Source organism: Aquila chrysaetos, chromosome 24, assembly GCF_900496995.4.
Source record: "Aquila chrysaetos chrysaetos chromosome 24, bAquChr1.4, whole genome shotgun sequence".
Classification (NCBI taxonomy): Eukaryota; Metazoa; Chordata; class Aves; order Accipitriformes; family Accipitridae; genus Aquila; species Aquila chrysaetos.
The window spans coordinates 17,496,601-17,509,851 of record NC_044027.1 but is presented as its reverse complement, the minus strand read 5'-3'; the positions used below and the strand labels follow the sequence as shown (position 1 = coordinate 17,509,851).

At 55.4% G+C, this 13,251-nt stretch overlaps 1 protein-coding gene across 9 annotated transcripts in view; it reads left to right on the top strand.

Moving 5' to 3' along the window:
• GPSM1 (G protein signaling modulator 1) overlaps nt 1-10,716 on the top strand; it is an 83,506-nt gene extending 72,790 nt beyond the window's left edge. For 5 of the 9 annotated variants that reach the window (XM_030001157.2, XM_030001159.2, XM_030001160.2 and 2 more), the window contains 4 exons: nt 1,610-1,687; nt 4,303-4,462; nt 7,759-7,967; nt 8,430-10,716. In XM_030001157.2, coding sequence (XP_029857017.1) covers nt 1,610-1,687; nt 4,303-4,462; nt 7,759-7,967; nt 8,430-8,618 — 636 coding nt within the window. In that variant the 3' untranslated portion in view covers nt 8,619-10,716. The remainder of the gene's footprint in view (nt 1-1,609; nt 1,688-4,302; nt 4,463-7,758; nt 7,968-8,429) is intronic. The other 4 variants (XM_030001158.2, XM_030001165.2, XM_030001164.2 and 1 more) reach the window with 1 other exon arrangement.
• The last annotated feature ends 2,535 nt before the right edge of the window (nt 10,717-13,251 follow it).

The following is a 13,251-nucleotide window of genomic DNA, read 5'->3' as shown; positions in this document are numbered from 1 at the left end:
CAGGAGCAGTGTTATGGAGCAGAAAGCCACGAAAGAAAAGAAAGAAAACCGTGCAGAAAGCATGGTGCCAGTGGCATTGCCCTGCTCCGACCAAGGACTTACCACTCCTGGTCCAGGATGTGTGTGTGGGGCCAGGCAAAAGGGCCCCCCCACCATCTGCCTGCCAGGGAGCGCTGTGTCCTGCTCCACAGGGCCCTCAGGGATGGAAACACCATGTGAAACTAGCACGGAAATAATTAATGTGTCCTCTGCCGATCCCGGGATGGGGCTCTGGAACGGGAACGTGTCAGGGAAAGGCTCTTCTCTGCAGAGACCCTGCTGGGCAGCGGCATCCAAGGGTGGAAACGCTGCGGGGCATTTGTGGGCTGTGGCTTTGCGTGTTGGGAGGTAGAAAGTGTTTCAGCTCTTGCAATTAGGCCTTCTACATTTGTTTCATGGCTTTCCTGAATCCGAGTGGAAATGGCCAAGGGGGTTTAGGCACAGGAGTCTGTTCTGACTTTGTTTTGCTTTGCATGGGATCACTTCAGCTTTGTTCTCGCCTGCGCATCCAGAGCAGCTAATCTGAGGAATTTCCCCATGAGATGCTGGTCTGTGCCCTGCACTTCTGTGCCTGGGCGGCAGAGCCGGGCAGCCCAGGACCTTCTCATCCAGAGACTGTGAAAGGTTTTATTTAGTACGAGTGAGAGTTCATCGGAGAGGAAATAGGGTGCGTTTGTGCTCCGCAGGGCAGTGACCTGCAGCCTGGGAGAGGCAGGGGCTTGGGGCAGCCTGAAGAGCTGCTGGTCCCGGCCGAGCAGAGGGACTCCCTGGGGCGGCATCACTGCAGGGAGAGCGGCAGCAGGCACCCAATCGCTCCCTGCAGCTGCTCTTCGCTGCCTTTCCAACACCTCAGCTGTGTTTTACACATCCTGAATCCAACCTGGCAGGTTAAACAGCCTGCTCATCCACCAGCAAATACATGTATGCAAAAGCCTGGATGCCTTCCAGTGAGGGAGGCCTGTTACAGGTGAGCGAGTCCTGCGCCCGGGCTGTCCTTAGCCAGGTAGCTCAGCTCTCCGATGAGCCGGCAATGCCCAGGTGGAAATACCGCTCACAGAAAACTGGAACAAAGCTCCGACCCCCACGTATGGGACCTCCACCTGCCTGGGATGGTGGCCGTCCCTCTTCTGCCAGAGGTTGGGGAGCAGGAGCAGAGGCTCCCTGCTTGTCCTTGTCCTGCGTGGGAGAGGCGTGTGTGTCTCCGTGCCCGTGCCGAGGGCAGGCGTGTTTGCAGCCAAAGCTGCCCTGGGGGTGATCTCTGCAGTGCCAGCAGCCCCCAGGCTGTGGGTGCCAGCAAAAGCCCCAGGTCCCTCTGCCCAGTGCAAATGGGGTTGGTTTCCCTCTTTGTACATGATGGAGGCTGGCTGACCAGAGGAAAGTAACAGTTGGCAGAATTTGGGCAGTTGTGGTGCTAGAGGCAGAGCATGGGGGATGAGGCCAGGCAGGGACACCAGCCATGGGGTGAGAAGTGGTCTCGAGTCTGGAAACCAAAGCTGCTGCCCAGGAACCGTTTAGGGATCTGGGTCTCGGGCCCATGGTGACCGGTTGTTGTGTGTCTGTGCTATCGCAGGACTGTTGCTCAGCCCCGTTAGGGGATGCCCTGGCTCTCGGGAAGCCTCCTGACCATCCTGGATGTGCCAAGCCCTGGGTAAGCACAGCTCGGTAGCAGATGGTGGGCCCCGGGGTGTGATTACGCATCCATCTGCCCTCACAGCTCCTTCCTTGGGGCTAGGAGCAGACTGTGAGCGGAGGGAGCCAAACACTCCGTGCCTTGTCATATTTGGGCATTTTAATTAGAGAGGTGCAGGCCTGGGGCAGCGCTAGAGGGAGCCTGGCGTCAGTGGGTGCTGCCGCGGGCCCTGCTGCACCCCGCGTCCCGGGCTGGCGCAGCACGTGCAAGCCCTAATGCTGGCCCGCGGGCACTGGCCTCCCGCCCCTCTGGTTGCCACCAAACTGGGAGGTACCCAGGCATGCAGCCAGCCCTGTCCCACATTCGGATGCACTGGCTGCTCTTCCTACTGATTCAGAGCATCCTTTCCTTTCCCAGGCACCTTTTGAGCAGAGATCCCCACATGCGAAATTGCAGGGTCCCTGGCAGGACGTACCCAGGGGGAATCTGGTCTCTGCAGGGGCGAAGCTCCGAGCTGGGAGCTCTGACCTACGTGCTGCCCGGCCGCTCCCTGCAAGGCAAAACTTCTGTGGACCTGCGACTGCTCTGATTTACTCTGTGCGGTTGCGGGGAAGCTAGAGAGAGGCTTGGTGTGAATGAGCCGGCTTCCTCCTCTAGCCTGAAATTTGGGTCACACAAACCAACATAACAGAGCTGTGATAGATGTAGTTCATCCTTGGTTCAAGCCCAGGCAAGCTTTGATTTCCAAGGTGCAACTGTTGATGGTTCAGAGAGTCCTTCTGAGCTGCTATTTCATTAGCGGATTGACACGTGGAAAGAGGTGAGAGGGGTTTTTCCCCTCCCTGATCAGTTCCCACATTGCTAATGTTCCTCTCTGGCCCGCTGCTAATTTTGACGCTGCCCTAAATAGAAGCTGAGTGCATCTCATCTGCTTCACTTAGCATACAGGAAAATTGTTTTCCTTCATTTACTGAATCCAACTTGCAGCTTTAACCCTGTCAGCACAAGTGTCTCCCCATTGCAGACCTCTCTTGAAGGGCTTCGCATGCCTCTGCCCTGATGGAGAGCTCTCTGCTGGGAACAGCACCGCACATGATAGGAGAGGGAGAGCTCCTGGGCTGCCCAGGACGGCCACCGGTAGAGCTGGGAGAGGAGCTTTGCTGCATGAACAGCCAAGGAGATCCCTTTCTCTGCTGAAAGGTCTTGCGCTCTGGCCCGGCTCTCCCTGTGCTCTCTCCATCTCTCTGGCGGGGTGTGCTGCTCCCCAGGAGGGACCCAGTGCTCCTTCCCAGATTGGCCTTCCCCAGCCCCAGGCTGGAAAATAGCTCAGCACAGGCAGACCCAGTTGTAGGAGTTTTTGGTTAGTTTCTGTTCTGGTATTTCTTCCAGCGTCTGGTGGGACCAGCTCAGCACGCAGGGACCCTTCCTGAGCCTGGTAGATGCCCCTCTTATCGCTGTCTAATTTTATATCCCATTCTGAGTGGCTCCTTGGAAAGATCTGCTGCTCCTACTGCACCGGCTGCTCCACGGCAGGACTCTGGGTTTGCTCTCCCAGCACGGGGCGCACGGCCCCTCTCTGTGCTGGAACCGGACACAACACAGCGCTTTCGAAAGGCTGCCTTGAACGCAAACCCTTCTGCAGCACGACTTAAATATATCACTGTCTAGTGCAAGGTGCTTATTTGGGGCTCTTGTGCAAGAACTGTTTTCCTGAAAAACTATAATTTTGTGGCATTTGCAGCTTGGTGACTGTTACAACAAGCGGTGTGCTGAGGACACAGGAGCTCCGAAAGGAAGCATTGGGGGTGCAAGGGGCAGTGGCCTGCAAAGGTTAAATTTAGCTGGTTAAAAAGGACGGCTGAGCGCTGGCATGCCTGAGCTCGAGCTGAGCCTCAGCTGGGCACACAATAACACTTCAGCCAGGGCGTCTGCATGTTTTCCCCTCGTCCCTCGTGCTCCCAACCACAGTCCCTCTCTGAGCCCACCCCTTTGCCAGCCCAGAAGCTCCTCTTCCCTGCAGAGAAGTGCCAGGGTGAATGCTGTCCCCTTTCCTCCCCTCTTTCCCTTTCAGCCTCCAGTTTGTTCTGAGTGCTCAAGACGCTCAGCAGCAACAGAGGCTGCTCTGCGCAAGGCTCATCTGCTTGCTGGTAGGAGCCCGGCTCTGGTTTGGGCTGCAGAAGTGCCCGGAGTCTCTGGGGTCAGCCACAGCGCGGATGACCTGTTGGAGCGACCGCAGCTCTCCACGGGATGCCCCATCTCATGGAGCACAAGTTGCAGAGCAGCTCTTCACCCCACTCCCACTCAGGGGTCCCTGCGGGAGAGGGGACCTTCGTGATGCTCTGCCTGTGGCCTCCTCTAGGAGGGTGGTGTTAGATTGTCCACACCGAAAAGTGGCAAGGGAAAAAGGGAGAGGTTATTTCAGAGCCAGGAGGACAGAGGGACCAAGTAGCAGTGACCCCTGGCAGGCTCCAGGCTGCGGGGCTTGGCAAGCCGCGGGCACAGCCAGGAGCCGGCCTCTGAACAGACCAGGAGAGGGCACGACGCGTTGCCGAGGTCACGCCAGATGGAGCAATTGAACATGGGGAGTTGTTTGGGGTGTTCTGACTCTCGTCTGTGTTTTACTGTCTTTCCAGAAAATCAACCGGACCCCTTCGGATGAGGAATGCTTCTTTGACCTGTTGAGCAAGTTCCAGAGCAACCGGATGGATGATCAGCGCTGCCCGTTGGAAGAATGCCCATCGGAGGCTGCAGAGGCAGCTGCCACACCGGTCCCTGCCCTGGAAGAACGGATATGTAAGCACTGATGCGTTCATAAGTCACTATTGCTGTGGGAGTGATGCTGCTCCCATGGTGTGGCCAGCTGTCGTGGTTTTACTGTGAATCTTACTGTTTTATACTGTTTTCCCCAAGCCTCAGCTCTCTGAACTTAGCAGTCCTTTGGCAATCTCCATCGTTATTTAAGGAAGAAAGAAACATTCTTATGTTAATGGTTGCTGAGGGAAAGGCTGGAGAATATGAACTAAGGCTTGGAGAGTAAACCAGCAAGAGAAATGCAAAATATACTTGGATTTTTTCAGTGCGGATCTTTTGAAGGTCTGGCCTTTTGAACAGTGAGGTTGGCACAAGGACTTCTGCCTCTGCCAGCATCTCCAGGAGGAAGATGCTGATGGTCATTACTGAGGGAGCCTTGTTAGAGCCTGGAGAGCTGGGGCATGCAGAGGGCTGGGGCAGGCTTTCACAGGCAGGTTAAAGTATTGACAGTTTTTCTCATAGCGTTGCCATGGAGGAAGAACTTCTGGATTTTGTACAGTTCTTGGATGCTGTGGTGATAGGTGCTGTGTAAGAACAGAGAAGCCGGAAGGATGGATAAACAGTAGGAAGCTCCAGCAGGCAGACAGCTAGCTCACCCATAGGAAGAAAAGGGATAAATTGAGGAAGCTGTCTGACAAATAGATGGGACAGGAAAGGCAGGTCAGGTCTGTGTTTGCACTTCGGTTTCACGTCTTTTTTTATGATATGGTGTTGAGGTCCTTTGTTTAAACCAAGCTGGAGAGAAGCACTAAAACGTGCAGGTCACGCTTGCACGCTTAATCACCATCACAAAGGGCTCAAAACACTTCATTTGAAGTGATGGATTTGTTTATCGGTTTCCAAATGAACACGAAGTACAAACAGGAGAGGAGGAGACCCCTGAGATCCCTCCGAGTGTGGCAAGAGCTGCAGCACGAGACTGCTCAGAGAAGTGGGTGCCAGGAGCAGCAAGAGCAGAGCAGTGTGGAGAAGGTCAGGCTGTAGCAGGAAGGCAGGTTGGCTGTGAGGTGAGCAGGTTTTTGTCTTCTAAAAATAGGGTAGAAATGAGCATCACTTTTTCAAGATACATATTTCTGATACAGAAGTGTGTTTGGCTGTAACAGCTGTGTAATTTAGGAGACTGAGTTTAAAATATGGAGCTTTATAAAGAATGTACAAGTAGGCACAGGCTGCGCTCTCGTTTGGTCTCTGAGCCTTTTGGACATGTTATTTTCAAGGTTTCTTTGTGAGCTAAAGGGGAAGAAACTCATCTTTGTGTTAGCACTGAGATTTTTATGTGTTTCTGCAACTCTACGAGCTGGGGCTTTAAAAAGAGCATGTCGTGTCGGGAGGCTCGGGGCACCCTCTGCTCAAGTGCTGTGTGCTCACTGGGACAGTAACACCAATTCGGCTGTGTTTCTTACAGTTTTTTTGCTTGTCCCTGTCCCGAGCGCAGTGTCTGTTGTTTGGGAGCCTTTCACTGCCCAGCAGCTGCCAGGAGCCAACAGGCTCTTTCCATTGAGCGCTGCCCGAGGGGCGTTTCCAGCGCTGGGGGCTGACTCACTTGCTTTGCAGAGGTCCTGGCATTGCTCGTGTGCTGTGTTTGAAAATCCTCCCTTTGTCCCGTTGTTCCTCTGCCCTGCGCGAGCCCCTCGGTGGTGCCGATGGGATGCTGCCTGGAGCAGGCGTGCAAAGCTGGGGGACACTGCCTGGGCACGGCTGCGCTCCGGCCGTGCGGGGCCCGACGGCTCCTCCAGTGTTCCACTCCTGTGGCTGGAAAGCACCAGGCGTGTTGGATGTCTGGATGGGATACTCCCCCCAGGGGTTTATAGAGTATAGATTATATGTATAGGTTCTGGACCGGGACCCCCCGCCACCAGCTCATGCCAGCTCCCTCCCAGCAGGCAGAGCCCAGGCTGGCTCTGCTCGGCTCTGCGCGATAAGAACCAGACCCCACGAGTGTTTTCCTCACGCGTGCTGTGACGCAGGTCCTGCAGCTCATCACAGCCAGAGTGTCTGCAGGGCTCACCTTGACAGCGCCTATAATTGAGCTGGCCCAAAAAAGGCCGGGCTTCTGGGGGGCCTGGAAAGGATGTGCCACCAGGTGAGTGGCTTAGCCAGGCCTGGGCTTTGCCAATTACCTGCCTGTAATTATACCCAGCCCTTGGGACCATGCAGGGTGCCCATCGCCAAGCCGGTGATGCTCGGGAACTCTGCTCACCTGCAATTGTTGGCACCTGCCCAGCCCCGAGCGAGGTGCGGGTTGGCCCTTGTGCAGCGGTGCCTCTTGGCTCGAGGTGGAAACCCGAGTGGAAGCAGCAGTGGAAGCTGCCTGTAGTTGTGCTGGAAACAACAAATGATCACTGACTGGCAGCGGTTAATGTCAGGGCACTGGATCTTCTGGGCTGAGGTGGCATCTTTGGTGTCCCCCAGGAGCTGGCCAAAGTGCAGTAAATAGCAGGGAGCCCCTCACGGGAGGTCCAGGAGCAGGAGGTGTGACTGTGAGGTTCTGCTCTTTACCCTGTCAAGGCACCTACTTTTCCCCTGTGCTGCCTGATGGTTTTGTGTGTGCATGGCAGGTTTGTTGTGGGAGGCATGCTCTGGAGTGTACTGTGCTGTTTTTGCAGCCCCACAAATTGGATATGTTCATTTAAGAAGTATATTGGCCAGGGAGCGTGCTGGAGGCAGCGTGCACAGCCCTGGGGGCAGATGTGCTCCAGCTGGACATGGAAACTGCAGCTATGCTGAACCGGAGCTTTTCCGCTTCCCATAGGGAAGGCAGGGCAGACTGTCCTGCTGCTGGGCCGGGACCCATGTGCAGGCAGGCTCCTCGCAGCCGGCCCTGCTCACCCTTCACGCAGGGCAGCTCTGGGGATGCAGCCCAAGGCCTTTTCGGGAGGCGGGTACCAAGGGCTGTAGCACCGGCCTTCGGAAAAGGGAGCGAGTGGTTGTGAGATGGGGCAGCGGGTTTTGCTCCCTGTAACACTTGTTGCTTTGATGGTAGGTTTTGGCTCGCTTGTGTTGCCGGCACTGGGATTGTTCCCGCTCCGCGACGCGGGGTGGAAGTTGATGCCGACGGTCACACAAGAAGAAAATCCTCCCCAGCTCAGCCCCAGGAGGCCTGGCTGTACAGTGAGCCCCGGTCCCTTGCGGGGGAGCGTGTAAGGCTCAGCTGCAGCCCGGTTGGTTGAACAGTGGTTTGGTGATGAGGATTTGGGCTTTCTGCAGAGCAGAACCGCAGCTGAGGCATGAGCAGGCAGAGCTGTGATCCTGATGTGTGCTCCTCTCCCCACTCGCAGCACAGTCCTCCTTAATGGCGTCTCCACAGACGGAGGAGTTCTTCGACCTCATCGCCAGCTCCCAGAGCAGGCGGCTGGATGACCAGCGTGCCAACGTGGGCAACCTGCCAGGCCTCCGGATAACACACAACAACCTGGGGCACCTGCGTGTGGAGGGGGATGCCCAGGAGCCCGGGGACGAGTTCTTCAACATGCTGATGAAGTGTCAGGTACCGGCAGGGCTGAGCGGGCTGCAGAGCTGGAGGGGGGGACACTAGTTTCTCCCACATGGGCAAACGCCATCCCCTGATCCCACCTGCCCTGCTGGGAAGGGCTGTGGCCAGCAGCTGCCCACCCACAGCCTCGGGGACCCGGGCAGGTACTGGTCTTTGCCTCAGGTCCTTCTTTTTACCCGGTACTGAGGGCTGTGCTTTGTTACCACTCTACAGGGGAGAGGGCGGCTGGAGAACCCGCCTTCTGCGCAGTGCCTACAGCCCTGGGCTGGGTCCCTGCTCTTCCCGTACGCTGGAGCCCGCAGTGGGGTGCAGCACTGCTGGTCCCGCTGCCCTGCACCCCCAGACGGGGAGTACACGCTCTGGATGCCTTTTGGGCACTGGTCCCAGCCCTTTACGTCCATGACAGGATTGTCTTACCAGTACTCAGTCCTAACACCTGTTCTCCTCCCCGTACAGTCCTCCAGGATAGATGACCAACGCTGTGCACCGCCGGACTCCATCCCCCGTGGCCCCACCATGCCGGACGAAGACTTTTTCAGCCTCATCCAGCGTGTCCAGGCCAAACGCATGGATGAGCAGCGGGTAGATTTGGCCTCAGCCCAGGAGGAGGCAGCAGAGGAGCAGCAGAGGCCTGGTTCCAGCTAAGAACTGGGGTTTGGCTTGGGGGGGTTGTTTTGGTTTCATTTTGTTTTTTAAAAAGGAAAAAAAAAGTGTAGGTGGTTTCAAACCCGAGCGCTCCTGCGCTACCAGAGACTTCTGTCAGGAGCCGCCCCAGGGACATGGGAAGCCATACCTCCGTTGTGTTGCACCTGGCTGCTCTGCAGAGGCAGTGCTACAGGAAGGCCCATCAGATGGGGGACGGTTTTTAAACAAGGGGTTTTTTAGGACACACGGCCACTGTAACACTGGGCACAGCACGAGGGAAGAAGACTTTGGCAGCCCCTTTGCTTATCACCTAAAAATCCACGAACTTGTGCTGTCGGCCAGAAGAGGAGCCCAGAGTGGGTAGTTAACTCCAGCCTTGATGTCTTTTATTTCCACACTTTTAATTTAATGGGGGAAGGGAAGAGCATCTTTTCCATTTTGAAGTCCTCCTGTTTTGCCCGCATCATGAGGTGACACAAATTGCTCTGGATCCTTCCGTGGAACATCTTGCTCAGCTTTGTTCTTTCTATGAGAGGAAATGAGCCCAAGTCAGAGGTCACACCAGTGCTTTTAAACCTCAGCCCCACCCCAGCTGCAGTCGTGGTCCCACACACCTTAATGTTTATTTTAGGTTTGCCGAGGACTATGCAGTGAGCCCTGTGACACCCCCTCTGCTTCCCCAGCCGCAGTCCCATGCAGAGCTGTACCAGGACCTCCCGAGCAGGAGCAAAGCCTTGCTTGCCCTGAGCTTTAGTGGGATTTGGTTACCTCTAGAGAACAGCCGTGCAGCAAAGCCCAGCTTCAGCCTGGGACAAAGCCTGAAAGGTAACCGCCAGCCGTGCAGCCCAAACTGCAGGCCCGAGACAGGGGCCTGTGCCCGGGAAGGGAGGAAGGAGGTCTCTGCTCGTCTGTTCAGCACAAGGCAAACGCGGGCAACTCATCACTTCTGGTGCCACTGAGCCAGAAGTCTCACGCAGGATTGTCCTGCGTGCCAGGTGAGCGTGCCCGAGGCAGAAGCTGGCGTTCGGCAATGATCCGCTTCGAGAGCCAGCAAAGTTTTCTGGCCATGGCTTGTCAGGAGAGCGAAGCAGAACCATCCCCTCCTCCCTTTTGTGTCCCAACAGCAGTCAGGAATAATAGCCCTTCCCTTCCCTTGTTTCTTCCCAAACCAGTGCTGAGCTTCTCTCAGGCCCTGCAGGCCCCAGCAGAGCTGCTCCCGGCAAGGCACTCCATTTCTGCCCAATCTGTCTCTAATAAATGGAGCCTCTCGAGGGCTCCAGACTGGGGTGTTGGCTGGGAAGTCAGTTCCACCCCACACAGAGGCGCAAGAGCCTACATTTGCTTTCACTCCTTCCCCTTTTGGAACAGTTGGAAAAGCAAGCCCAGGGAGCAGAAATCTAACTTCAGGAGGTGGAGTCTTTTTTCTTTCCTTGACTAGATAGGCTATCTTGGACTTCAGAAACTCCAGTAATGAGTTCTGCCAAAGCAGGTATGTTCCTATAGAGAACAAATCAGCACTTTCTATTTGAAATGCATTTGATGGAAACATTTCCAACCAGCAGTAAGATTTTTAGACCAGTGATGCTGCTCATCGGGCATTTAACCTGCCTGCACTGACCATGCGGAGGGGTAGCTGCATTTTACCTGCTACCAGGGAGCACTCACCTGCTACGCTGCTGCATGGATCGCTTGGCCGAGGCTCGGCCTCCTTCCTGGGGCTGGTCAGAGCTCTGGAGAAGGGATAGGAGGACCTGCCCAGCCACCTACGTACTGACCCAGCTCGCATTTGTAAAGAGGAGGAAAACATTGAAAATGACTTGATCAGCTGCAGGCTTGGGCCTGTGCAGCTCTCAGCCAGGTGGTGAACTGGAATCTGACCATTAAGCTTTCAGAGATGTTAATTATTTGCCATATACTTGAATGTATGAGCTTATTTATTTTTTACATGTGCATTTGCTAATGTCATTTTAATGGGGAATTTCCAACCCACAGGTACTTTTTTTTCTAAAAAATAATCTGCCAAATGAATTAATATATTAGAAATGAATACAGCTCAAGGGGAAGGGGGGGTTTGTGCTTAATAAATATTTGTGTCTAAGCTTCAGTGACAACACTTCATTTCCATTATTTCTTGGCCAGCCTGCCTGCTAGCAGGGCTAATGCTGGCCCTTTGGAACGGGGTTGGCGGTGGGTGGTGGTCTCCTGTGGCAGACATCACTACATCTAAATGTTAAGTAAAGGGTGTATGGACCCACCTACACATCCCTTTACATTAAGAGCACGCAGGTCTCTTGGGCATCACCGCCATCCCCAGCTCTCTGCCTGCCTTAAATGCACAGCACCTATCTGACTGCACGGCTGTGGAGGGAGAGAGAGCCCTGAGCATTCCCTGCCCAGAGCAAGGGCCCAAGCCCAGAAGTTACCAAGACGACAAGGCAGACAAAGCAGTGGCCGAGAATAGACCCGCTCTTCCCTGTCAGCTTGAGCCCTCCTCTAGGAATGTGGCCGAGCCTTTCCTTTCAGGCCCTGCCTGGGGGCTCCGGCTCAGCCCTGTCTCGGTGCCTTCTCGGCGCCTGGCCCAAAAGCTGTGTCTTGTTTCCCCGGCAGCAGCTACCAGAGGAAAAGGGCAGCGAGTGCTGCGCAAAGCCCTGGCATCAGCTCTTAGTGAAGATACTCACAAAGCAGCAGGCAGCAGTGCTAGCTCATTCCAACGCAGCAGGTGTGAGCAGGCCATTAGACTTCGCTAGTAAGTGGGCCTGAGAGCAGCAGATTTTGGATCCTGAGCCCTGTGAGGATAAAGCCAAGTCACAGCTGGTCTTCCCATGCCCCACTAACTTGTGCTGGCCACTGCCAGTCCTGATCAAAGATTAATGAAAAGCCATCAGCTCATTCTCATCAGGCATTCTCACACCTTCTCAGTGCCTGCACACAAGCAGCTCTGTGCTAGCAGTCTCTGTGTGTGACTTGGGGACAGAACCATGCCCCCAGGTACACAAAGGCTAGAGGCTTGAATTCCCAGGAACAGGTGAAATCCCTGTGAGTGAGTGATGGGGTCTTACCTGCTGTCTCTCTCTCTGTCCTTAGCAGCTGGGGAAGGGAGCACATGCTCTCCAGGTAGTGTTCTCTCTTTCAGAGCCCCTGTGAGCAGGAGACAACGGCTACAACTGACTCTCCAGAGCAGCTCACAGCCTGCATTGGTTGCTGCTCTGCCGTACCCTGCAGTAGCAATGTCCAATGCCAGCCTTCCCCTTGCCCACACTGCCAAGGCACCCAGGCCCGCAGAGCTTGGTCCCTTGTAGGGAAGTGTTCTCCGATGCTGACATCCGCCGGATAGATGCGGGATTGCCAGGGCCTGCGCAGCGCTAATGTGGGCTGACTCGGACACACTGCTGCTGCAGCTGTAAAGTGCAGGTTACTACAGAGCAGGGTGCTGACCCCGGTGCAGGCCTGGAGGTGAAGAAGAGGAACTCTAAAAAAAATCAGCAGAAACACAAGATACTGATCTCTCCTACTCAGCTGTACACAGGCCTTGAGAGGTACTTGCGAGACAGGACTGATGTCAGGCCTGTGGGGATTTTTGTGTTGCTCATCTGCCAAGTCACGTCAGGGCTGAGTCTCTGCACTTACCTCAGCCCTCCCCAGAGCCTCGTGCTGTTACTGCTCCAGCCGTCATTGATCTTCATCTGGCTGGAAAGGCTCTCAGCCTGCAGGAAGGGATGTGCTGGCCCAGAGCACCCAGGCACTGTAAATTTCAGTCTGGAGTTGGACAGCTTTTGGCAGCTCTCCATAGCAATCTCCTGGGACCCCGCTAGGCCAGAACACAGCCATGGGCTAATTTAACTCCTGCAGAACTTTGCAGTAAGGCAGGGCCATCCCCGCACCAAACAGCCCAGCCCAGAGACACAGCATAGACACATGCACACACGGTTTTGAGGGGAAGGCTCGCTTACCCTCACTGTGCCTCTCTGCCTACACTACAGTAGGACCTGGCAGCCCAGAACCCACCTACATTAGACCCTATGCAAGCAGCACAAATAAGCAGTAGATTCATTTCACAGCCCCCAGGACCCCTCCTCACTGCCTGCACTGATGCTACAGGAAAAGAAACGTACCTGCCCAGTTGTCACTTCAGCGAGGCAGGCAAATCGCCCGGAGAGGCTCCCAAGTAGCTCCTTGGTTCAGCTGAGCCCTCCACAGCACACACAAGCGTGGCGGGGTTTAGAACTGCTGTCTCTGCGTAAGGCAGCAGGAGGCACAGTCCCGTGCAGCGCACGCAACACATTCATGCACACTGGTAGCAAAAAGCAGCGGGGGGTTATGTCAGGTAGCCCCAGCAAATGAGCCTCTGCACCCCAACCTCCCTCTCATTTGGGCCGGCACAAAGGCCTTCCCTCAGCAAGTCCCACCACCACTTGCTTCCCAGCCCCACAGGGCCCCCGTCTCACCCACCTTTACCAAACACCACTGCCTTCCTGCTGAGCGTGGGCCAGAACACCAGTAACCTCTGCAGCTAACAGACGCGACCCATCAGAGTCCCACACTGGCTGGATTAACGCTGGCATTTGGCTGCACTACAAAAGGAGGATTTGCTCAGAGGCAGAAAACAAGAGGCAAAGTATTTGCCATTTTGCAG